The following is a 22,736-nucleotide window of genomic DNA, read 5'->3' as shown; positions in this document are numbered from 1 at the left end:
CTGGTTCTTTAATTTTTGCAAGCTAATGCGTAGATATTTACAGTACACTGGTAAAAGAATGTGACGAAGTTCATTGTAACAATGTATGATATCATAATTAATTACTATGTAAACACTCTGTAATTAGAGGGACAATGTGCAATTGTGACCCATGGCTACCCCACTGCCTGTGTAGTCTGTGATTATGTTTCAAGCATTCTAACAGAAGATCAAGCTCTGAATACCTTTCATTATTCATGTACTGTTAATGTGCCTGGTAAAAATAACACCCAATTCACATAATTCATAAATCACTAGCATATATGAGGCACAATCTGTTTTTAGAGAAAAAAAATCTCCAGATACTTGTGCTGACTGCTATATTTAAGTTTATTATTTTCTTTAATTGCTGTGTCATTAGTTCTACCAGTAGCACATGATAGTGGTTTTAATCAATAGTGAGAGCCACAGAAACAGTCAAACCAGTTCTGATTACAGGTTACATTATACTGTGAGCACATCGAGTCTGGATTGCCTAAAACATTACAGTGCTTATTCAACCAAAAGACACTCATGCCACAGTTAAAATGAACACTCTGAAAAAAGAAGCTATTTGTGCATAATTGCTCCAGCACATAATAATTGGAACCTATTTCCCAGAAATGAGGATGAGAAAGGTTCAATATAATCACTGCTCTGCAGAAACAAGTAACTCTGAAAAAAAGAACAGACTCAGCAGTTCGATCTTACTCTAGCATTCCTTTCACAGGGGAGTTTAATTTCAAATTTAATTCCAGCCTTAGCAAAATTGTCTCTTTTCTTGCTGCGCTAGTAAAATGAAATCACTTTAGAAAAGATATGATTGTTTAATATTGATAAACCAGCCTTCCATATAATGTGTGACGGAATAGCAGAAAGAGGATAATAATATTAAAAAACTTTTCCACTTGGCTCATATATAAAATAAAAGCACTTTTAATAAAAACAATCCCTGAATCTTTGCTTTGAGAATTTATATTATACTATTTGTACCATGTAAACAACATGCTCACCTTGTTGCAATTATTCAATTTTATACAATTACACTTCTTTCCCTCATGACCTTCGAATGCCTTTGTAGGTGCAGAGTCAGTCTCATTTTGTTCCTTTCTTCAAGCATGACAAATGTTAATTTTCAACCCCTTGTGGTACTAAACCACATTTGCACGGATTTATTATATGCATTCTCTTCATGTAACCACACATACTGTATGACATTGATTTAAAGTTTTCTTTTGCATTACAACTAAAAGCATCCCTTGTGTGTTGTGATAAATATAGGGTTGGGGACAAACTTATGCAGTGTAGCTTGATTTAGAATATACTGTATATTAATAATAAACAGCTCGTTGTATCACTTGATAAATGAATACCTTGAACCCTGCATCTCCAGCTGCAGACCATCTTTAATACTACTTTTAAAACATTTGTGTTTGGCAGTAAACAGTAGGAGGTCTTCGATCTTTTGAAATAACTAATAGTACATAAAATAACAAAGACAAATCACTGCCTTCCTTTGGGTTCAAGGGATGTACAATTATCGTTGCTCCTTAAGGAGCTCCTCAATTGCTTACACGTTCCTGCCTGTAAATTTTAATAGCAGTGCAGATTGTTTTTCTTGCTCTAGGTTAAATAAACACTATATAAGAAAAGATTGCAGTTTTTCTTTGAAGAGAGAGCATAACCTCCTGTTCTTGTCTCTGAACCATTTCCTGCTTCTTTTTCTATCCCATTTTCAACAGAATAATGAATCTTTATTCGTTGCTGTACTTTGCTTTAATTTTTCACAGAAGGATTTATCGAGCTGAGGAATCAACTTGCAAACCTTATCAGAGCTCAGGCTTAAAACACCTTTACAAAAAAGGAGACATTACTATTGGAGGATTATTCCCCATCCATACCAGAGTATTGGCAGGTGATCAATCATTTCAATACAAACCTCAGTTCTTGCAATGTGAAGGGTAGGTGGCAGCTTTTAAGGTATGTATGTGTATTTGAAAACCTATGTTCACACTGCTCAACAGAATGTGCTGAACATATTAGAGATGACAGGAACATCTGAAAATGGTACTACGTAAAACTTTTACTACCAGGTACGTAGAAAAGGAGGTGATTAGCATACAAGCTGAAATGTTTAAAATAGTAACGCTCTTATACTTGAAAGCATAATACAGATATATTTTTATTGTCCTCAATGCTGAAAGTGAATTTAAGTCAAATGAGGAAATAAGGAAACATTTGTCATTTTTCTGCAATTAGCTTTGATTTCAGAACATTCCGCTGGGTGCAGGCAATGAGGTTTGCGGTGGAGGAAATTAACAACAACACCGAGCTTCTCCCGAACGTGACGCTGGGTTACGCCATCGCTGACACCTGCCTGACACAGTGGACTGCTCTCAGGGAGGCCCTGGCTCTGGTGACAGGAGAGAGGGAGACGGTGTCTGGCTCCAGCTGTGGACGAGCTCCAGATGTGCCCGTCATCATTGGGGATGCCAGCTCCTCTGGATCCGTGGTTATTGCCAGAACCCTGGGAGTCTTCAGAATTCCTATGGTGAGGGGGTTTGCCAGCAGTTACCTGTGCAGTGGGAATGCAATATAGGATTAGGAGGATAGTGTCTCAGCAGTTGGTGAGAAATCCAGGGAAGGAGGTAGGAATTCTTCAAGGAAGTCATCTTTTGTAGAGTTTGTAAGAGTAAGGCCCTTCTTTTGCTATTCTTATCACACAGCAAACTTTACAAATATCCATATTTATTACTTTTATTCATAAGGTTGTGACTCTTAAAGAATGCTATGAAAATCATTTAGTTATCTGCTTATACTGTACCTTTGATTACATGTTCTAAAATTACTGTTCTTCTTCCGAGAAGAAATTTCAATGTGAACCTGGAAAAATCTTCTCTTTTACAGGTCAGCTACTTTGCTTCGTGCGCATGCCTCAGTGACAAAAACAAATTCCCATCATTTTTCCGAACAGTTCCAAGTGATTATTTCCAGGCCAGGGCAATGGCCAAATTACTGAAACGTTTTGGCTGGACATGGGTGGGAGTCATAGCTGGAGACGATGATTATGGGAAATTTGGAATACAGATATTCCGAGAAGAAATTAAGAATTTTGATGTTTGCATTGCATTTTCCGAAATCATTCCCAAGGTCTATTCAGAGGAAAAGATTTTCGAAATTATCAAAGCAGTAAAGCTCTCCACAGCGAAAGTTATTGTCACTTTTGCTATTCAGTCAGATATTATTTTTGTTCTAGAGCAAATTGTGAATCACAACATCACTGATAAGCAGTGGATAGCCACAGAAGCTTGGATTACATCTTCACTGGTTTCAACCCCAAGGAATTTACACTCCTTGGAAGGGACTCTAGGTTTTGCACTGCGCAGGGCAGAGATTAAAGGACTCAAGTCTTTCCTGGAAAGAATTCACCCTGCTTCAGATCCTACTGATCCATTCATTGCCGAATTCTGGGAAACAATGTTCAAATGTTCTTTGGGTCTCCTGACCTCACCCACTCTTAAACCCAATTGCTCAGGCTTAGAAAAATTAGAAAGTGTCAAAAGTATTTATAATGATGTCTCACAATTAAGAGCAACATACAATGTGTACAAAGCTGTGTACTCAATAGCTCTGGCTCTTCAAGACATGCTGCTCTGTGGCCCTGGAAAAGGTCCTTTTGAGAACGGAACATGCCCAGACATCACTGACCTCCAGCCATGGCAGGTATGAATCAGGTGTGCAGAGCGGAAATTTCATTTTATCTTTCAAAATAATGTATTTTTATTTAATAAGCTCCAATGAATTTGTTTTAAAGCTTGTACACTATCTCAAAGAAGTACATGGTAACACACCTGTAGGAGAGAAGATATATTTTGATGAAAATGGGGATCCAGCAGCATCGTATGATATCATCAACTGGCAGAGGGAGGCAGACGGGTCGGTAAAGTTTGTGAAAGTTGGTCAGTTTGACGCATCGGAGGGATCTGAGAATGAGTTTAACATTGAGGAAGACAGCGTGGTTTGGACTGGAGGCCAGCATGAGGTGAGGCTGGGCAGGTGTTGATATGTAAAGGAAATGCACTAATATTTCAAGGAATACAGCAGGTAAATAAGACTTCAACATGAAAAGATTAATAATGAGATGTTTTTTGTATAATTATCAGTACATTTATACTGAAATTCTTCACTCATGTAGGTTTTGATATGCCCATGTAGGTACTGTATTTGAAAAAAGTACCTACTAAAGGCTCATATCCATAAAAATACCATTTGCAAAATTAGCAAATTGCAACAGTATATTGTGCAGGTAAGTGCCAATGTATGGAATACTAGAACTGCATCACTGGATAAACAGAAATGGACTCACAGATTGTTACATGAACAGGAGAAGACTTCAAAACAGGCTTTGGTAACACATACATAGGACAGCAAATGTCAAAATAATGAAGAATTTAAATATTAATTTCCTGCTCCACAAAGTGTCAAGTGTTGATCTTATTCTTTAAAGCTGGATTTTAATCTTTTCCAATATAAAATCTAATTCACACTTCTTCTGTAGCGAAACAATAAACCATTTCCTTCTGTTGTCGGGCCCCTAGAGCACACAGGCACCCCTGTCTCAGTTTCACTGAGACTTTGATTTCTCCTCACAGGTTCCTCAGTCAGTGTGCTCTGAAACCTGCCTCCCAGGAACGTGGAAAGCTGCTCAGAAAGGAAGGCCAGCCTGCTGTTTCGACTGCCGGCCTTGTGCTGATGGAGAGATCAGCAATATTACAGGTCCACTGTCTACTTGATTTCCACACAACCTGGCTTCTGCTGTGATTACAGACTGCTGGGATCACCACACAGTCCTGTGAGGAACCGTGTCGTTCTGGGGTTCCTTGCAGCACAAGTATTTGAAGGTAAAAATACCAATAAAAGGAAATTCAGTTGCTGAACTAATCCTAAGAATATTTCTTTCCTCTTTCAGGTTCTGTAGAGTGCAAAAAGTGTCCACCCACATATTGGTCTAATGCCCAGAAAACAGCTTGTGTGCCAAAAGAGACTGAATACCTGTCTTACCAAGAGACCATGGGGATTATCTTGGCAGCTATTTCAATCGGCGGAGCCGCCATCACTGCCTGTGTGATTTGCACCTTCTTTCACTTCAGGGACACTCCGATTGTCAAAGCCAATAACTCTGAGTTAAGCTTCCTGCTCCTGGTGTCCCTGGTGCTTTGCTTCCTGTGCTCCCTGGCTTTCATTGGCCAGCCTCTGCCATGGTCCTGCAAGCTGCGCCACACAGCGTTCGGGGTGAGTTTTGTCCTCTGCATCTCCTGCGTCTTGAGCAAGACGGTTGTTGTGCTGGTGGCTTTTCGCTCCACGCTTCCTGGCAGCAACATCATGAGACACTTTGGTCCTGTGCAGCAAAGAGCCGGCATTCTGTTCTGCACCCTGGTGCAGGTTTTAATCTGTGTGCTCTGGCTGACACTGTCGCCACCCTATCCATCAAGGCTCTTGGAGCAGAGCGCAAAAATTATTCTGGAGTGCAACGTGGGCTCTGTGCTGGGATTTGCCTGTGTTCTGGGCTATATCGGCTGCTTGGCCTGCGTCTGCTTTGTCCTCGCATTTTTAGCCAGGAAACTCCCAGACAACTTCAATGAAGCCAAGCTCATCACGTTCAGCATGCTCATCTTCTGTGCGGTTTGGGTCACTTTCGTACCAGCTTACATCAGCTCTCCAGGAAAGTACACAGTCGCTGTTGAGATTTTCGCTATTCTGTCATCCAGCTATGGTCTTCTAGTGTGCATTTTTGTCCCTAAGTGCTACATCCTCCTGCTAAAGCCTGAGAGGAACACTAAAAAGCAGCTGATGGGCAAGGTGCCAGCAATACACTAAAGAAAATAATAATAATAAGAAGACATTCTTACTTGACTTGGTGGGCAGTGCTGTGGCCGCACAGCTCTTGGGTCTTGGATTTGATTGTGGACTGGGGAGCTGTCTGTATCCATAAGGATTTTTTCCCATTTTTCCGCCAATCTAGGAACATGCTGGCCAAGTTAAATACTGTCACTAAATTGTTGGTGTGCATAGCCTCATTCAACTTGATTGTTTTTCATTCCCTTTTGCAGTTACGTTTTGTCTCCATGTTAAAGCTTAGAAATCAGAAAAATAGCCTCCAGCTGTGTCTTGGGGTGACATCCTGAGATGATGAGGATGGCCGTCTAACTGCTGCTTAGTTTCCTAGACCCAGAGTGGTGCCACATTGGGGTGAACACTCAATCCCACAGAGTGCTGCCAAATCTAACGTCGTATTCCCTTCAATGTAGTGCAGGCAAAAACATGAACTCAAATGGTTTATAAAAGAATGCTTTTGTAATGCTCTTAAGAGTAGTGTATAATTGTAATTGTTTCTGATTATATTATGTAAATTAAAGAAAGACAAAAAGACTTTCCACACCATGTGTCTTTTTTTTTTACCTCTCACCTCTCCATTTTCCCCGACTGCTCTTGCAAGGCAGCTCCTCAGTCGGCCTGCGCCTGCAGCTCCCAACGCATTGAAGAGAAAGAAAATTCATGGGGCTCTGTGAGTGGCAGAGCACACTCAGGCAATCAAAGGTACTGTGGCAGAAATAAGCAAGAGACCCAGACAAAGAAGTAGTGAGTATAGGTGGAATATATTGAAGATTATGGTCATGATTACATATGAAATGCATAAAAGCAGAAGCCTGTACACAGGAGAGGTCATTAGCACCACCCAGTCCTTTTGTGACAAGATTGCCATCAGCCAGTTATTAGACTGTGTTATATTCTTTATATCTGTTCAGGATAACTTAACTATTCCTTCAGAATAATTCTTTGTTTTTCAAGAAATTATGCTCATACAGGAATCAGACATACGACTTCAAGATTATTAGCAAGACAATTTTTTTTTTTAATTGACCTCACCAGCCAGGTGTATTACATGAGTTAAAAATGAAGATCAGTAAATAAATACAAACTGTTGTTACACACATTGCTCTTACATATTATTATTATTATATTATGAATTCTATTGTGTATAGTTTTGTTGCTGTTTACCACTGTTATGTCTTTTTTTAATTTACCAAATACCTTCTTCAAAATTAGCCAGAAACAGTTGAAAAGTGTCTTTACTACAAACACAATGATTATTGTCATGCACCTCCGTGTGAAATCATTCCCCCAGAATTCTCTCGGGCCTCCTCTGTAACAGTCTTTCAACATGCACCATGTTTCAAAATGTAGTAAAAGTATTCTTCTGTCTACTCAGTGTGGGAAATGTTCTTATCTCTGGTAAGGCAAAGATAGTCTGCATTTCATGGGCTGCATTTCTGGCTCCAAACCTGTTTTCAAAGCAACAATATCAAATTTACTTTAATGGATCATTTATGCTTATCAGATATTCCCTCTTTTTTATTGAAGCAAACAAAAGATGTGTAAGTCATCAGAGCCCATTTACATCATGTAACTTTCCCCTTGAGCATTCATTTGCTTTATAACCCTGTGGGCTGCAACTGCAGCTCACTGACTCCTCCTGAGTGGTCCCATTGTGTAAGGCACACAGGGCCCTGCCAATGGGACAGCCAGTCTCACCAGTCTCCTGTTTTAAAGCAGGCACAGTCTGCAGTACAGTATATTGCTTTAAAATAATGAGTGTGGCAAGTGTGCAGTGTTAGTCTGAGAGTAAAGAGTCCCAGAAATCCTTCCTTTAGAAGAAGACCATTTAGATCACATTAGATCATGGCTATGTATTTTTTTCCAAAGATATTTTGTTAAAGAACAGTTTTAAAGCATACTAATGTTCTTGATCGTACAGTAATTCACTATACGTACTGTCCATCCCTTTTCTAATAATTTGATCTCACACAGGGTCATGGAGGAGTCACAGCCTATCCCGGCAAGCAAGAGGCACAAGACAGAATACACCCTGGATGGGACGCCAGTCCATCACAGGACACCCACGCAGACACACACACGCTCACACTAGCATGCTTAGTATTTAATCTAATTATGAATTTAAATAGAGTCAGCAGCCGTATCACCCTGCAGCTCCCAACTGGCTCCCCACTGAAGCTCAGCAGGGTTGAGCCTGGTCAGGACCTGGATGGGAGGTCTCCTGGGAGGCTATGGTTGCTGCTGGAAGAGGTGTTAGTGGGACCAGCTGGGGGCGCCCACCCTGCGGTCTGTGTGGGTCCTGATGCTCCAGTATAGTGGTATACTGGTACTGTAGTGGGCGCCATCTTTCGAATGAGACATACACTGAGGTCCTGAGTCTCAGTGGTCATTAAATACCCCTGGGCATTTCTCGATAAGAGTGGGGAGTTATCCTGGTGTCCAGGTCAAATTTCCCCCCTCTGCCTTTACCGTGGCCTCTAAATTGTCCCCATGTATGATTGGCTTACACTGGCCCTGCGATGGACTGGTGTCCTGTCCAGTGTGTACCCTGCCTTGCGCTCGTTTCTTGCCAGGTAGACTCCGGCTTCCCACGACACCGTGTGGTATAAAGCAGTTTGGCAAATGACGTGACATGACTTTAAATTTAATTTAATACTTACACTCATTTACAAAGCACATGGCAGTATATAAACTTTACAACAATGGAAATAAATATGTTTCTAATAAATGATAGCTAATTCCATCAGATTAAATGTGTATTACATAATTACTTTTTAAAGATTGCATGAAATAGCACCTTTTTAAGTGAATTGATGCAAAATATTGGATTGCTCCCAAATACAAAAAGTAAACAAATACAAAGGGAAGAAAACCAGACTCTAATGTTTATTTTGATTATGAAAGAATTGACAGACAAAAGAAAACATAAAAGAAATATGTAGGGGCATTAATCAAAACGCTTTACAAATTTGTAAGAGGGGCACAACGAGTAATTTAAAACCACAGAGAAAAAGAGAAAATATACAAAGATGTCAATCAGTCCAACCCTCATTTGTTGTACATGTCTCAAAGTGCTTTACAAATTTGTGTTTTTTATTTGTAGAATAAAATAATAAATAACACATACATGACTGAACTATTTCACAGATCATGTTTGAGACCTGAGGAATTTTTTGGAATTCCTCTCTGGCAGGAATATGATAATGTAGCATTTTGGAATAAAGATGCAGAAAAGCACACCAAAGCTTGAGGACAAAATTGCAAATATTTCCACAGCTACTGTGTACTTCCCAGGAGAGCTCACATAGGCCGGGATAAAACTGATCCAGACCGCACAGAATATCAGCATGCTGAACGTGATCAGCTTTGCTTCATTGAAGTTACCAGGCAGTTTTCTTGCTAGGAAGGCCAGGACAAAACAGAAACACGCTAAACACCCGATGTAGCCTAAAACACAGCAGAACAGAGCCACGGAGCCCAGATTGCATTCCAGGATGATCCTGTCTTTATACAGCCAGGTATTTCTCACTGGAAATGGAGGGGACACTGTGAGCCACACAGAGCACAGTGCAATCTGAATGGCTGCACAGGCAAACACACTAAGCCTTTGTTGCAGAGGGCCAAACCATTTCGTAACCTTATTCCCTGGGAGGGCAGCTTTAAAAGCCATAAGAACCACGACAGTTTTACTGAGCAGACAGGAGAGGCACAGGGCGAAACTGAGTCCGAATGAGGTCCGCCTTAGGCAACAAGTCCACTCTGTGGGCTGTCCTATGAAGGTAAGAGCACACAAGAAACAGCACATCAGGGAAAAGAGCAGAAGGAAACTCAGCTCCGAGTTGTTGGCGCGAACAATCGGCGTGTCCCGGTGCCACAGGAAAATGGCTGCCGCCGCCGTTGTCATGGCCGCCCCGGAGACAGCAACAGTGGCAAGAGCCGTTCCAAAGCCCTCCGAGTAGGAGAGGTACTCAGTGTCTTTCACAACACAGCCGGTTCTGTTCCCACTGGACCAGAAATCCGTCGGGCACGGAGCACATTCTGCTTGATCTGAGGGGAAAGGAAACTGTCTCATCTAGGGCACTTGGAAACAAACACTTCAGCGCAGAAGTGATTCATATCTACCTGTGGAATTGCTAAAGGTGCCATCGGCACATGGGACGCAGTCGTAGCAGCAAACTGGTTGTCCAAGACCGGCAGCTTTTCTGTAGCCGACAGGACAGCTTTCTGTACACGCTGACCTAGGAACCTGTCATAAAGATTCGCAAAGATTCTGTCACAAAGTCACAAAGGTTTGGTAAATCACTGGCAGCACATTATCCCACCAGAAAAAAAACAGGCCTGAAGAATAAATGAAATATTTTACTGAAAAGTATGATGATACACTGGAAGTAATAAAATTTTTTTGGAACTATGCATTTACATACTGTATGAGGCTCCTTTCCTTACCTCTTTAACACGCATTGTTCTTTTTTCTTTTTTTTCAAGAAGGGACATGGTTAAAAAAGTTTTTCTATTCTGATTTTAGTTCATTTTAGAAAGCAATGTCATCAAAGTGCAAAGTTGTTTCACAAAAGCAATGGAATGAGAATAGATTATTATCACACTAGAAATTTAATTTTTGTACTAGAACAAAATAGAAATATATTGTGCAATATATGATTGAATACAAATAAGCCTCTTGTTGCAGGGGGACACTGTATAAGGATCACAGTACCTCTCTTTTACCTCCACTCCAAATTATTTCCTCTTCATGGAAGAGAAGCTGTTGATCTTGAGGAAGAGATGCATCAAAGAGCCCAACTGTCACAAATTTAATGGAGGCATCAGAATTTCCCTGCCAGTTTATTATGTCATAGGTTCCCACTGGCTCACCATTGCGATCTAAATACACCTGATCACCGAATTCGTTGGTGTAGTTAATTTCTTTTAGATAGTGAGCGACCTGGAGGACCAAAAGATTTTAAGTCAATATGTCTTTAATTACACCTTAATCTTTATTAATGTTTGTGATGTTGTCTCAGAAGCACTTGAAAGCTTCTATCAACATTACCTGCCATGATTGGAGGTTATATATGTCCCCACAAGTTCTGTTAATAAACGGTCCCTTCCCATGCTCACAGGCCTGTAGTTTATGAAGAGCATAGGCTACAGCATACACAGCTTTGTGGATGTTATAGGTCACCCTCAGGTTTGAAACATCGCCATAGATGCTTTTCGATTTCTCTAGATTTTCCCTTCCAGTACAGGTTTGATCATAATACGTCCTTGTAGTTGCAGAGGTATTAAACTCAGAGGTGCCTGTTTCATTAAACGAACACTTAAACTGCGTTTCCCAAAACTCTCTCACAAACTGATTAACGTTTTTTTCCAGTGGGCTAAGCTTGAAAAGAAAGTCTTTCAACTGGGGCATTTCTGCTTTCCGAAGAGCAAACCCTATTGTGCCTCTCAGGAAATGAAAGTTTTTGTTGCCAGAGATTAAGGTGGAGGTGACCCATGCTTCACCGGCTACCCACTGTCTGTCAGTGATGTTCTGGCGTGCAATTTCCTCAATCAAAGAGTATATTTCAGCCTCAATGGAAAACACCACAATAGCTCTTGCTGTGGACTCTTTGATTTTTTTCACAATTTCAAGCGTCTTCTTCTCCGACAGCACCTTTGGAATCACCAGTCTGTAGGCGATACAGGAGCCCAGTTTTGTCACTTCCTCACTCAAAATTTGAGTGCCTAGGTAGCCATAGTCGTCGTCTGATGCAATAATGCCGACCCAGGTCCAGCCCAAGCGATGAATGAGGTGAGCCAAGGCCCGCATCTGGTACACATCGCTTGGAATTGTCCGGAAAATGTTGGGGAAGTTGTGTTTGTTGCTCAGGCAGGCACAGGATGCAAAGTAGCTGACCTGTATGGAAAAGAGTGAGACTTTCCCTATAACAAAACCTGAAGGCGCAAAGTCTGCCAACCCAATCCAGAATGTGTTTATTTGAAAAAGCAAGTTTTAAAAGAAATATAGTCTTCAGTCTACTCAGGTTATTTGAAATCAGCATCAGGAGGCGGTGTGCCTTACCTGTAAAGTATGTGTATTGGGGAAGGTGTGAACAGCTGTAATACAGCAGAATAATTTTTACATGCTAAGGATGAAATCCAGCAGTCTGGCGCTTCTAGTTTCACCCGGGATAATCTAGTTTTCTAAGAGCAGCTGGGAAAATTCCAAAGGGTATCCCCCTTTTTGGCACTTACCCTGTCTGATGGACTGACATGCAAAATTAAGTTCTTGGAAAATGACATACATCAGGAATCCCAAAGAGTAACCCTCACCATCACCTTAACCTCAGAAAAAGTGAGAACTTTAAGCTTTGCCCGACACCTGTGGCAAAACCAGCTTTTTCTCGTGACATTTACATAAATTTCCTTTAACATTCAGTTTGGCATCTGTATTTTATATTGTTTTTATACTTCCATTTAGTACTTTATTAAATTTATGACCGACACAAGTGTTTCCCTGTCATCTCTGCATTCTCTAGATGGTTTAGATTTGTTGTTTTGTTTGCTCATTTGTTACATTTGTACATTCAGCCCTATGGTCCTTGTCAAGAATGAGCAAACAATTTGGCAAGAGTGTCAGAGCAGAAGGAACAGCTTTCACTGAATCCCACAGAATGGATGTCACACGGTCACGCTGACAGCTCTGGGATTTTAGCAAGACAGCTGTGCTTCCTTTTTTAAATAGAAATGTAGCATGTATTTCCATTCCATTGCCTCAGGCTGAACTTATCACCTTTATTGTTTTTAAAAGTACCTACAGTATATGTTTATATATGTAAATGATGCATCTTGAAATGTTTACAAACTGTCCGTAAGACCGAAGTAAAAATCACAGTACTCTTGATTGAGTCCCATTCCACCTACAATCAAAAGGAATATAAAAGACTTTGAAAGGATCAAACATCAGTTTAGCTTCTGATATGCACATGCCGAATCAAGGAATCACAACGTTTCCCATGTCTAAGCATCTGCAGTCTTTTTCTTTGAGAACAAACTGAACTGCAGTTACCGCTGCAGTGTTTCTCCCTGCACTGCTCCAAGAAAGCAGCTTTCTTCCTGAATTATTCTTCCTCAGGCCGAACAGGAGAGGGGGGGAGGAGGAGGCAGCTCCTGGCGCTGTAGGGATTCAGATTATTTCCAGCACACTCACCAACGGGACTCTGAATGGCTGCAGTGCTCTTGAGACTGCAATAGTGAGAGAAGACCCAGAGTTGCCAATTACAACAGGAACCGAAGGTACGTCTCTGCACTCCTTCTCTCTCTCGTGCACAGGTTCAGTTAGCATCGATAATGTCGCCTTGACTGCCTGGGGTTCTAAAGCACACGAGTCGTACAGACTGTAGCCAAGTGTGATGTTGGGCAGGAGAGCCTTGTTTCTGTTTACTTCCTCTATGAAAAAGATCATTGCTTGCATCCAGCGAAAGGCTCTGAAATTAAATCTGAGACACACATTCCACACCCTCAGTAAGGTTTTAGTACTGCAATCTTTTATTCTACGTTACCTGAAGCATTAGAGAAGTCCCATTTACTTTTAGCTTGAAGCTTCATTACGGACACTGTGTATCTTTGGTGGAGTTGTGTTTTCTTAGGTGTTGAATTTAGTACTCCTACATTTACAATATAAATGATCAGAAACCAGAGATAAAATATCTAGTGATGTATATTAAAGAATTGTACAATGTACAAATTGTGTTATGTACAAACTGCAAGCACTACACCATTATTGTAAACAGTTCGAAAGCAGACATATACAATTGGATTTCTTTAGATTGACATTTGCACCTAACTTACTCTCTACATTGTTGCTTTCCTGGTTTCTGCTGGTATGTCTGTTCCTCATTGATACCTTTGGAATGAATAGGAAACATCCCTCCAAGAATAACATCCCCCTTTTTATGCTCTCTTATCATCCCGAAGTCTGCTCTGAGCTCACATGTTTCCTCTCCAGCTCCCAGCCAACAGAACACCAGAGGAACAAGGTGCCAGCAATACCGAACATTCATTCTGAATCTTCAATTTGTCCTGTCACCTCTTAATCTGCCATGAATTTATAAGTTTTGCTTAATTAAACCTGAACCTTCAGGGAATTTAAGAGAGGCTCCACTTTGCAAACCTCGAATGTGACCTTCGTTTAACCCCCCCCTGCTTCCCAGACTAATAAGGAAGTTGGCAATAAAACCAACCCATGGGTGATAAACATTTTCCTACACAATTAATTTCATTTCAGCATCATTCATCTTTCAGCATTCATTTGATCATACCTCAGGGTAATCTATTACATGCGTTGAAAAACCTCTCTAATTTCTAGTTTTGGCGTGCAACTGGCCATTGACAATTTCCATCTATCCTCTCTTGCTCAGTTCTTGGAAAGCTAGTCAGCACTGCTGTGATCTGCCTCAGTTCTCCCCTTTACAATTTTCAAAGGCTACACCTTATCTTTTCTATGTCTTCCCCCAGATCGGGGAAACGATGGCCATGATCAGGGCCCTGTGAACTCACTGGAAGAGCAGGTCGCATGTGATGCAATCCAAGATCATTGTCACTGAAACATCCGCTTGTGTGACATTTTATCTTTCTGCAAAAGTGATGGAATAGAATGGTATTTTTTAAGAGATGTTATTACATGATCTCTAATGGATATAGCAACCTGTTTTTGCATTTCTGTAGACATCAGCATACTTGCTATAATGAGTTTACAAACAACTAAGAGGTGTCGTGAACTACAAAACTTGAACACTTCCCAAATTATAACTTTTGTTTTAAATATGGCGCTCCAATACTTAGAAATTACACTGGAATTGAAAAATAAAATACTGGAGTTACAACTCTATACATTGTTTGTCAGTTGAAGCACTTCTCTATTTAAATTAGTTATATTAAGGTGTTTTAGAAAGTATCCATAGAGCTCTTATTGTAATTTTCAAGGATATTAGAAAAATGACATTTCAAAGTGATTATCAGTCCAAGATAATCACTTCAATTTCTAAACTTTAAACTAATATTATTGTACCATTGTTTATTTTCAGAATATTTACCGGAAGCACTGTGTCATCTCAGCACTTAGTAAAAATGTGCTAAAACTGTTCAATGGTAGAATTTTAAACTAAAAAAAATTTAATAGGTATGTAAATTAATAGACATATTTAGAATGAAATATGTGTGAAGGGAAATCATTGAAAAAAATGATGGGACTGAGGGGTTACTGAATGACCCAGAGGGATGTAAGATAACTACTGTAATAAGGAGTGTGAGATGGACTTCAGCTGCAACTCTTCAGGTGTTGAAAGACTGATCTGCCTGAACACCACTTACAGATGTTTGACAACTGTCACAACTTCATGCTGCAGCACAGAGTGATGGTTAGGGATCTGGACCAGACAGAGAGAGGATACTGCTGAACTAAGCACATGGGATAGTAGTGGATTCTCAGGTGGAAGCTCTAAATTAGAATTTATTCTCAATTGACTTTTAGAAGTTTAGGGAATAAAAAAACAACAAATTCAAATGAAGTTCAAAGTGCCCTATGGTAGTAGCTGTTTTTTAATATTTGTGATTTTTTAGCAAATAATCATTAACAAGCGAAACCTTTTGTTAGCTCTTTTGCATGTCCAGAAATGTGTTCTTTCTTGTCTGATGTCTTTTTGGCTGTCACCGCAGAAAATATTTTTCTTCAGATTTCCCACCAGGAGGTGCTGTTTTGGGTTTCAGGCAAGCGAGATAAAACAGCTGTTAAAAACGGTGCAGAATGCTTACATTTGAATTATTATTTTTTTCTGACACTCAAAACATAAAAAGGAAAATGAGAAGAAATTATGAATACATGTTGTTAAAATTAAGTGCAAAACATTAATAAATAATTCATTATTAAACAGTACTGTCATCTATTGATATTCGGTCAGTAATTTATTTTTTATGCAGCACATTACTATAATATTGAGTTTTCAAATTATGTATGCATAATGTAATTAACATGTAAAATATGTTATTATATCTGGTTGGTGTGTCTGGGTTTTGGCCTTAGGTTATTTTCTGCTCGGGAACAATTTTCCAGCACATATAAAGTGCAAAATTATCATTACATTTAAATTCTGCAAAGTACAAAAGGTATTATACCATTGTGAAATAACTGAAAAGTTATCTTTAACTGTATTTAGATAAATTTACTTATACTAGATAACTTAGTACTTTTCTTTCATTTTAAAATCTATTACAGTGCTGCTTCTTTGTCTTTCTGTGCTCAGATCTCATGCCATGTGGAGACCCTTGGGAGCAAAATTTAATTAGCAGTGAACACCTGGGTCTTCATTAGCTTATTTGGGGAGCAGGGAAGCAAACAGTACTTCACCAGCAGATGGTAAATAAGACAGACAGTGGGAATGATGTGACCTTATTACAAGATCTGTTCTTTGTCTTCACCTTCTACAACTGAAGAGAACTGAAAGATCATAACTAGGACCACCTAAGTAAATAATTATTTCAATTAAACAGATCTGAACAGCTACCAAGAGCATTGCTATTCTAGACAAAACAATTGTATTCTGGATATCCTCACAGTACTATAACTTAAACGAAGAGCTCACAAAAGCCCGTGTTGTGTGATGCACAGAACTGCACCATCTTTGAGTGCAAGCAACATATTATGTTTTTTTTTCAGGGGTAGCTGCATCAGCATGCGTAAGTTGCAAAGGATCAAGTAATAGGTTTATTCCATGCTGAAAAAAAAGAGGAAAAAAACACAGCATTTCCTTAAGAAGGCTCCACGTCCATAACATTGTTTTCTGCTGCAACTCTTCAGGTGTTGAAAGACTGATCTGCCTGAACACCACTTACAGATGTTTGACAACTGTCACAACTTCATGCTGCAGCATTGCAGCATTGTTTTCTTTCATGTTTTTTCAGCATGGAATAAACCTTTTACTTGTTATTATGTTTTATTGTAATCGATGCTCTGTGGTAGTGAGAGGAGAGTTCTGTCAATGTATTTTAACATATAAGCAATAGCCAGTACATCTGTATACCATGGCGAACTGAATTACTGGCACAATGTCAAAGGCAGGATATTGACAGTCTGTTCATATTATTTCACAAGCTAAGAAAATACGATAAAATCATTGCTTTGAAACCAAGGATACACACATATTATTCAATCTACAGTATAAACGTAGAAAAACATGAATAAACAACAGCAGTCCTAAATCATGCATACATATTAAACAACAAAATTTAAATCTTTGGCTCATCAATGCCAGAAAAGGTAGTTGTTTTTCTAGTGGGGCCCTGAACACATTCTACAAGTCCTTGTGTGCAAACAGCATTTTCCAGAGCTACTCAGAGCCCCACAAGGGTATCAGTGTGACAGTACTGGTGTCAGAAGTAAATGTCTGCAGCCACTATAACTTCACATTCTTCGTGAGTGTTATATAACAAGAGCTTGCAGAACCTTTTGGAATCTCCTAATGGATTTTAAGAACAAAAAACTATATATTTCACATTTCTCATGATTGTTTTTTAAATCTGATAATGGTTCTTCCTTTCATTGTTTTGCTACAGGTATGTATAACTAAATCCAGATCTTTGTTGTTGAACAGTATTATTTCTGAATGGAGCACAGCATCTATACCTGAGAGCTTGTCTACATATCTCTTCCTCTCTCTCTCTTTCCTCTTCCTCAGCTAATTGCTCTCTGACTCCTACTTCTTTCTGATATAGTAGTGAACTCTAGTGGTAAAATAGAAGTGGTGCACATTTATGTGGTCTAACAAAGATGTCAATCAGTCCAACCTTCCTTTGTTGTACATGTCTCAAAGTGCTTTACAAATTTGAGTTTTTTATTTGTAGAATAAATTAAAAAATAACACATACATGACTGCACTATTTCACAGATCGTGTTTGAGACATGAGGAATTTTTTGGAATTCCTCTCTGGCAGGAATATGATAATGTAGCATTTTGGAATAAAGATGCAGAAAAGCACCCCAAAGCTTGAGGACAAAATTGCAAATATTTCCACAGATACTGTGTACTTCCCAGGAGAGCTCACATAGGCCGGGATAAAGCTGATCCAGACCGCACAGAATATCAGCATGCTGAACGTGATCAGCTTTGCTTCATTGAAGTTACCAGGCAGTTTTCTTGCTAGGAAGGCCAGGACAAAACAGAAACACGCTAAACACGCGATGTAGCCTAAAACACAGCAGAACAGAGCCACGGAGCCCAGATTGCATTCCAGGATGATCCTGTCTTTATACAGCCAGGTATTTCTCACTGGAAATGGAGGGGACACTGTGAGCCACACAGAGCACAGTGCAATCTGAATGGTTGCACAGGCAAACACACTAAGCCTTTGTTGCAGAGGGCCAAACCATTTCGTAACCTTATTCCCTGGGAGGGCAGCTTTAAAAGCCATAAGAACCACGACAGTTTTACTGAGCAGACAGGAGAGGCACAGGGCGAAACTGAGTCCGAATGAGGTCCTCCTTAGGCAGCAAGTCCACTCTGTGGGCTGTCCTATGAAGGTAAGAGCACACAAGAAACAGCACATCAGGGAAAAGAGCAGAAGGAAACTCAGCTCCGAGTTGTTGGCGCGAACAATCGGCGTGTCCCGGTGCCGCAGGAAAATGGCTGCCGCTGCCGTCGTCATGGCCGCCCCGGAGACAGCAACAGTGGCAAGAGCCGTTCCAAAGCCCTCCGAGTAGGAGAGGTACTCAGTGTCTTTCACAACACAGCCGGTTCTGTTCCCACTGGACCAGAAATCCGCTGGGCACGGAGCACATTCTGCTTGATCTGAGGGGAAAGGAAACTGTCTCATCTAGGGCACCTGGAAACAAACACTTCAGCGCAGAAGTGATTCGTATCTACCTGTGGAATTGCTAAAGGTGCCATCGGCACACGGGACGCAGTCGTAGCAGCAAACTGGTTGTCCAACACGGGCAGCTTTTCTGTAGCCAACAGGACAGCTTTCTGTACACACTGACCTGGGAACCTGTGCCAAATGAATCACATATGATCATGATGTTCAATTAATATTGTTCCACTTGTTAACAGTATTTTCATAGTATCAAAGTTATATGTGTTTGTTAAGTCTTTTAATAGCCATATCACAAAGGTTTTGACAGCTTCAGGTGATTTTCTATGAAACAACAGTATGTTTTTGGAACACTAGATGAAAGAAACAAATACAAGAAGATGCAAGGAAACAACGCAAACCTCACAGGATAAGAATATGTCAGTTTTAATGTTGCAGAATTGGAAATGCGGATACACCAAAACGGTGCAGTAAACACAGGACACTTAATATTGCTTTACAGTTCATCTATGAAAAATAATTTATCTTGAGTACACCTTGGGTCAGTTTTGAACTTTTTTATTGACTGAATATGCACATATTTTTTCTTTAGACTGGTGGCTTATGTAAACCTTAGAACACCAATCATCAGCGCACAGAAACATACTGTAGCATGAGCTACTTTTCAAAGTAGCAGATGGAGAGGTGGTGTATAGGCAACTCACCTCTGTCGTCTCTCCATTCCAAATAATTTCATCCTTATTGAAGACAAGCTGCTGTTCTAAAGGCAGAGATGAATCAAACCGTCCAACTGTTGCATATTTAATGGATCCAGATGGATTTCTTTGCCAGTTTAGAATGTCATAAGATCCCACCGGATCACCATTTTTGTCAAAATAAACAGTATCACCAAACTTGTTTGTGTATTTTACTTCCGTTAGATAGTGTACCACCTAGGGCATTGATACACTATCATTAGATTGCCATTGACCTTTCTCTTCTCAGATTGAAAGAAACTATTCTACATCATTTTCATTCTGAAGCCGTGCTGATGGCCTATTTTCAATAAACATATAGAAATTTAGATAATGTACTTACTTGCCACGGTTGTAGATTATATATATTTCCACATGTGTTGTTATTGAATGGTCCTTTGCCACTCTCACAAGCTTGCAAATTGTGTAACGCATGTGCCACTGCGTAAACAGCTTTGTGCATGTTGTAGGTCACTCTCAGTTGCGATACATCATTGTAGATGCTTGGAGTTTCACTTAGGTTTTCATTTCCTGTACAAATCTTGCTCTGAGGAGCAGTTGCAGACACATCTGATCCCGTTTTATTAAAAGAGCACTTAAACTGCGTTTCCCAAAACTCTTTGACAAACAGGTTGTGAGGTTCCAGCACAGGATTAAGCTTTTGCAGGAAGCTCTCCAACTCAGGCATTTCTGCCCTTCGAATAGCGAAACCTATTGTGCCTGCTAAGGAGAGGAGGTTTTTCTTCGTAGAGATTAAGGTTGAGGTGACCCATGCCTCACTGGCAACCCACTGCTTGTCAGTGATGTTTTGCTGTACGTACTCTTGAATCACAGGATATATATCCTCCTCGATAGCAAATGCAACAACAACCTTAGCTTTGGAGTCTCTGATCATCCTCACAATCTTCAGGACTTCTTCCCTGGATGCCACCTTTGGAATAATCAGTCTGTAAGCAATGCACACACCCAGCCTCCTCACTTCATTGATGAACATCTGAATCCCATCTTTGCCATAATCATCGTCTGCCCCCACTGTGCCCACCCAGGTCCAGCCAAAGTGCTGGACCAGGAAAGCCAGCGCTCTGGCCTGGTTCACATCACTTGGAATGGTGCGAAAGAAGTAAGGGAACCGCTGTTTATTGCTGAGACAAGCACAGGAAGCGAAATAACTGACCTGAAATGAAATAACGTTGAATGGCAATGAATTAGGAATATCACCGGGAATCAGCTTTACATCAAAAATGCAGAACAGAAACCCTTGTGGTTCCTTCAGTGAGCACTCTAGAATTTGCTTAATAAAGGGAGATGAGGAATTTACAGGGCTTCATTTATGACACCACTTTCACATTTCTTCTTTTCCTTTTTACCCAAGATTTCAAGTACACAACCATACTCTTTACACAGGATATCCTCCTTCTGAAAAGCCTGTTCCAATAGTCTTTCGACATACAGTAGTTGCGTTCATCATCGTTTGGCAAATGCAATACGACATTCTCACATGCGCAGATCACGTGAAGGACGACACCAGGGAAACACAACGTAATATTCACAAACATATACAAAGCACTGTGTAAGAAAGTCAGATTGCATAGAAATAGACTGTCAAAACTGTTTAATAAAACTTTGGAATTTAGCACTGCAGTATAGTCTAGTGATCATAACATTCACAAATATTTTTTTTTCAGGTAATCTGGTTTGATTTTTCTCACTCTGCTCAATTAAGCAAACTTTCAACGAGCTACTGCTACAGCAGGAGACCACACCTCTTTATATCTAAAGGTGTTTTTGTTAACGTCATGAGTTCCTTTTCATTTGGATTGTTCTCACCAAAGGCACGTTAAACAGGTTCAGTAGTCTCGAGATGGCCATGGACAGTGTCGATCCAGAGTCCCCTATAATTAAGTGTATGGGAGGGGCACCACTGCATTCTTGACTGCTTCTGTTCACCGGTTGGGCTATAATGGCCATTGCTGCTTTTATCGATTGCACCTCTATTCCACAGGTGTCGTACAGAGTGTAGCCCAGTGTGATGTTAGGCAGGAGAGTCTTGTTTCTGTTGATCTCATCTATGAAGAAAACCATCGCTCTGGACCAGCGGAAAACTCTGAAATTAAACCTGAGACAAACCTTTTAACTTTCACAAGAACACACACTGTTGTAAAACACTGCCTTTGCCTTCTTTTCATCTCATTTATTGACCTCCTTTAAACTGTCATGTCATGATTTTATTGATTTCTTCTTTGTCATCTTACTATTAGAATTCATTGAAAAATTTAGTTGATAAATACGGTCAACTGACCTTTCACTTAATTTCTTTCAACAGTCACCCTCCTTTAGAATACAAAACACAAACCCAAACTGCTATCTCTACAAGAAATAGCGAATACATCTGTAATGCTTTTATGCAAATATCAAATTATCTGCGTTCCTACAGTATATATATATATTAAATTAAATCAATTTAATCAATTTAAATTTGTGGATATTCATGTACATTCACTTTAAGTGCCAGATATAATAAACTCTGATATATTTATTCGGGGTAGGGGAATAATTGTTGCGTTCATTTTTTAGCGTCACACTTACTCTCTACATTGTTGCTTCCCTGGTTTCTGCTGGTATGTCCGTTCCTCATTGATACCCTTGGAATGAATAGGAAACATCCCTCCAAGAATAACATCCCCCTTTTTATGCTCTCTTATCATCCCGAAGTCTGCTCTGAGCTCACACGTTTCCTCTCCAGCTCCCAGCCAACAGAACACCAGAGGAACAAGGTGCCAGCAATACCGAACATTCATTCTGATCTTCAAAACCCGGCACACCCTGTCTCTACAGCTGTTGGCTTGCCCTGAATTTATAAGGTACAGTTAATTTGACTTTGACCTTCAGGGAAATTAAGGAGAACAAATTATTTGCAACCTAACAATGAATGACATGTTCCTTTACCAGATGCCTCCACCCTTGAATAATGTGATTTGCAGGGATACTGCATTTTACTCCTATTTTACATTATTTTAGGACATACAGTAAGTCTGCCTCCTTCCATTTCCAAACATGTATAATTATTAAATATATATATTCATTTAAAATGGATTATCAAAAGATATCAGTCTAGATACTCAACACTGGAGTGTCAGCTTGCAAAAAAACACATTATATGGATTTTAATTGCAAATGGGAAGCCCTTTATCCCTTGGAATGTTATTTTTTGTGAATTCTCTCAAAATCCCAGGGTACCATGGTACA

The 22,736-nt window shown here is 40.0% G+C and overlaps 3 protein-coding genes across 3 annotated transcripts; 1 reads left to right on the top strand and 2 right to left on the bottom strand.

Moving 5' to 3' along the window:
• Positions 1-2,082: 2,082 nt before the first annotated feature.
• On the top strand, positions 2,083-5,895 carry LOC148677294 (extracellular calcium-sensing receptor-like). The gene is made up of 7 exons (XM_088623322.1): positions 2,083-2,111; positions 2,278-2,569; positions 2,926-3,135; positions 3,169-3,741; positions 3,833-4,060; positions 4,671-4,794; positions 4,988-5,895. Exons 1-7 carry the CDS (start codon positions 2,083-2,085, stop codon positions 5,893-5,895), a joined length of 2,364 nt encoding a protein of 787 aa, XP_088479448.1.
• A 3,166-nt stretch (positions 5,896-9,061) lies between these two features.
• LOC148677293 (extracellular calcium-sensing receptor-like) lies at positions 9,062-13,960 on the bottom strand. Its single transcript, XM_088623308.1, has 6 exons — positions 13,744-13,960; positions 13,103-13,391; positions 10,964-11,809; positions 10,628-10,855; positions 10,036-10,159; positions 9,062-9,960 (listed from the first exon to the last, which is right to left on the bottom strand). Exons 1-6 carry the CDS (start codon positions 13,953-13,955, stop codon positions 9,062-9,064), a joined length of 2,598 nt encoding a protein of 865 aa, XP_088479434.1. The 5' UTR covers positions 13,956-13,960.
• A 2,920-nt stretch (positions 13,961-16,880) lies between these two features.
• Positions 16,881-22,242, bottom strand: LOC148677292 (extracellular calcium-sensing receptor-like). The gene is made up of 6 exons (XM_088619966.1): positions 22,077-22,242; positions 21,318-21,606; positions 19,834-20,664; positions 19,461-19,688; positions 18,810-18,933; positions 16,881-18,734 (listed from the first exon to the last, which is right to left on the bottom strand). The coding sequence occupies exons 1-6, from the start codon at positions 22,193-22,195 to the stop codon at positions 17,824-17,826; spliced, it is 2,502 nt and encodes an 833-aa protein (XP_088476092.1). The 5' UTR covers positions 22,196-22,242; the 3' UTR covers positions 16,881-17,823.
• Positions 22,243-22,736: the final 494 nt, after the last annotated feature.

The sequence above is a fragment of the Lepisosteus platostomus genome, chromosome 2 (genome assembly GCF_059453375.1).
Source record: "Lepisosteus platostomus isolate fLepPlt1 chromosome 2, fLepPlt1.hap1, whole genome shotgun sequence".
NCBI classification, from domain to species: Eukaryota; Metazoa; Chordata; class Actinopteri; order Semionotiformes; family Lepisosteidae; genus Lepisosteus; species Lepisosteus platostomus.
This window is presented reverse-complemented; position numbering and strand designations above follow the sequence as displayed.

Excerpts from the sequence above, each read along its gene's own strand:
- LOC148677294 (XM_088623322.1), top strand. The coding sequence starts at position 2,083 with ATGGTACTACGTAAAACTTTTACTACCAG. Across the intron at positions 2,112-2,277 it reads CGTAAAACTTTTACTACCAG|CTTTGATTTCAGAACATTCC; the intron begins GTACGTAGAAAA and ends TTCTGCAATTAG. Across the intron at positions 3,742-3,832 it reads CTGACCTCCAGCCATGGCAG|CTTGTACACTATCTCAAAGA; the intron begins GTATGAATCAGG and ends TTTGTTTTAAAG.
- LOC148677293 (XM_088623308.1), bottom strand. The coding sequence starts at position 13,955 with ATGAATGTTCGGTATTGCTGGCACCTTGTTCCTCTGGTGTTCTGTTGG. Across the intron at positions 13,392-13,743 it reads GGAAAGCAACAATGTAGAGA|ATTTAATTTCAGAGCCTTTC; the intron begins GTAAGTTAGGTG and ends TGTGTGTCTCAG. Across the intron at positions 10,160-10,627 it reads GGAGTGGAGGTAAAAGAGAG|GTTCCTAGGTCAGCGTGTAC; the intron begins GTACTGTGATCC and ends TCTTTATGACAG.
- LOC148677292 (XM_088619966.1), bottom strand. The coding sequence starts at position 22,195 with ATGATAAGAGAGCATAAAAAGGGGGATGTTATTCTTGGAGGGATGTTT. Across the intron at positions 19,689-19,833 it reads ATAATCTACAACCGTGGCAA|GTGGTACACTATCTAACGGA; the intron begins GTAAGTACATTA and ends TCAATGCCCTAG. Across the intron at positions 18,934-19,460 it reads GGAATGGAGAGACGACAGAG|GTTCCCAGGTCAGTGTGTAC; the intron begins GTGAGTTGCCTA and ends CATTTGGCACAG.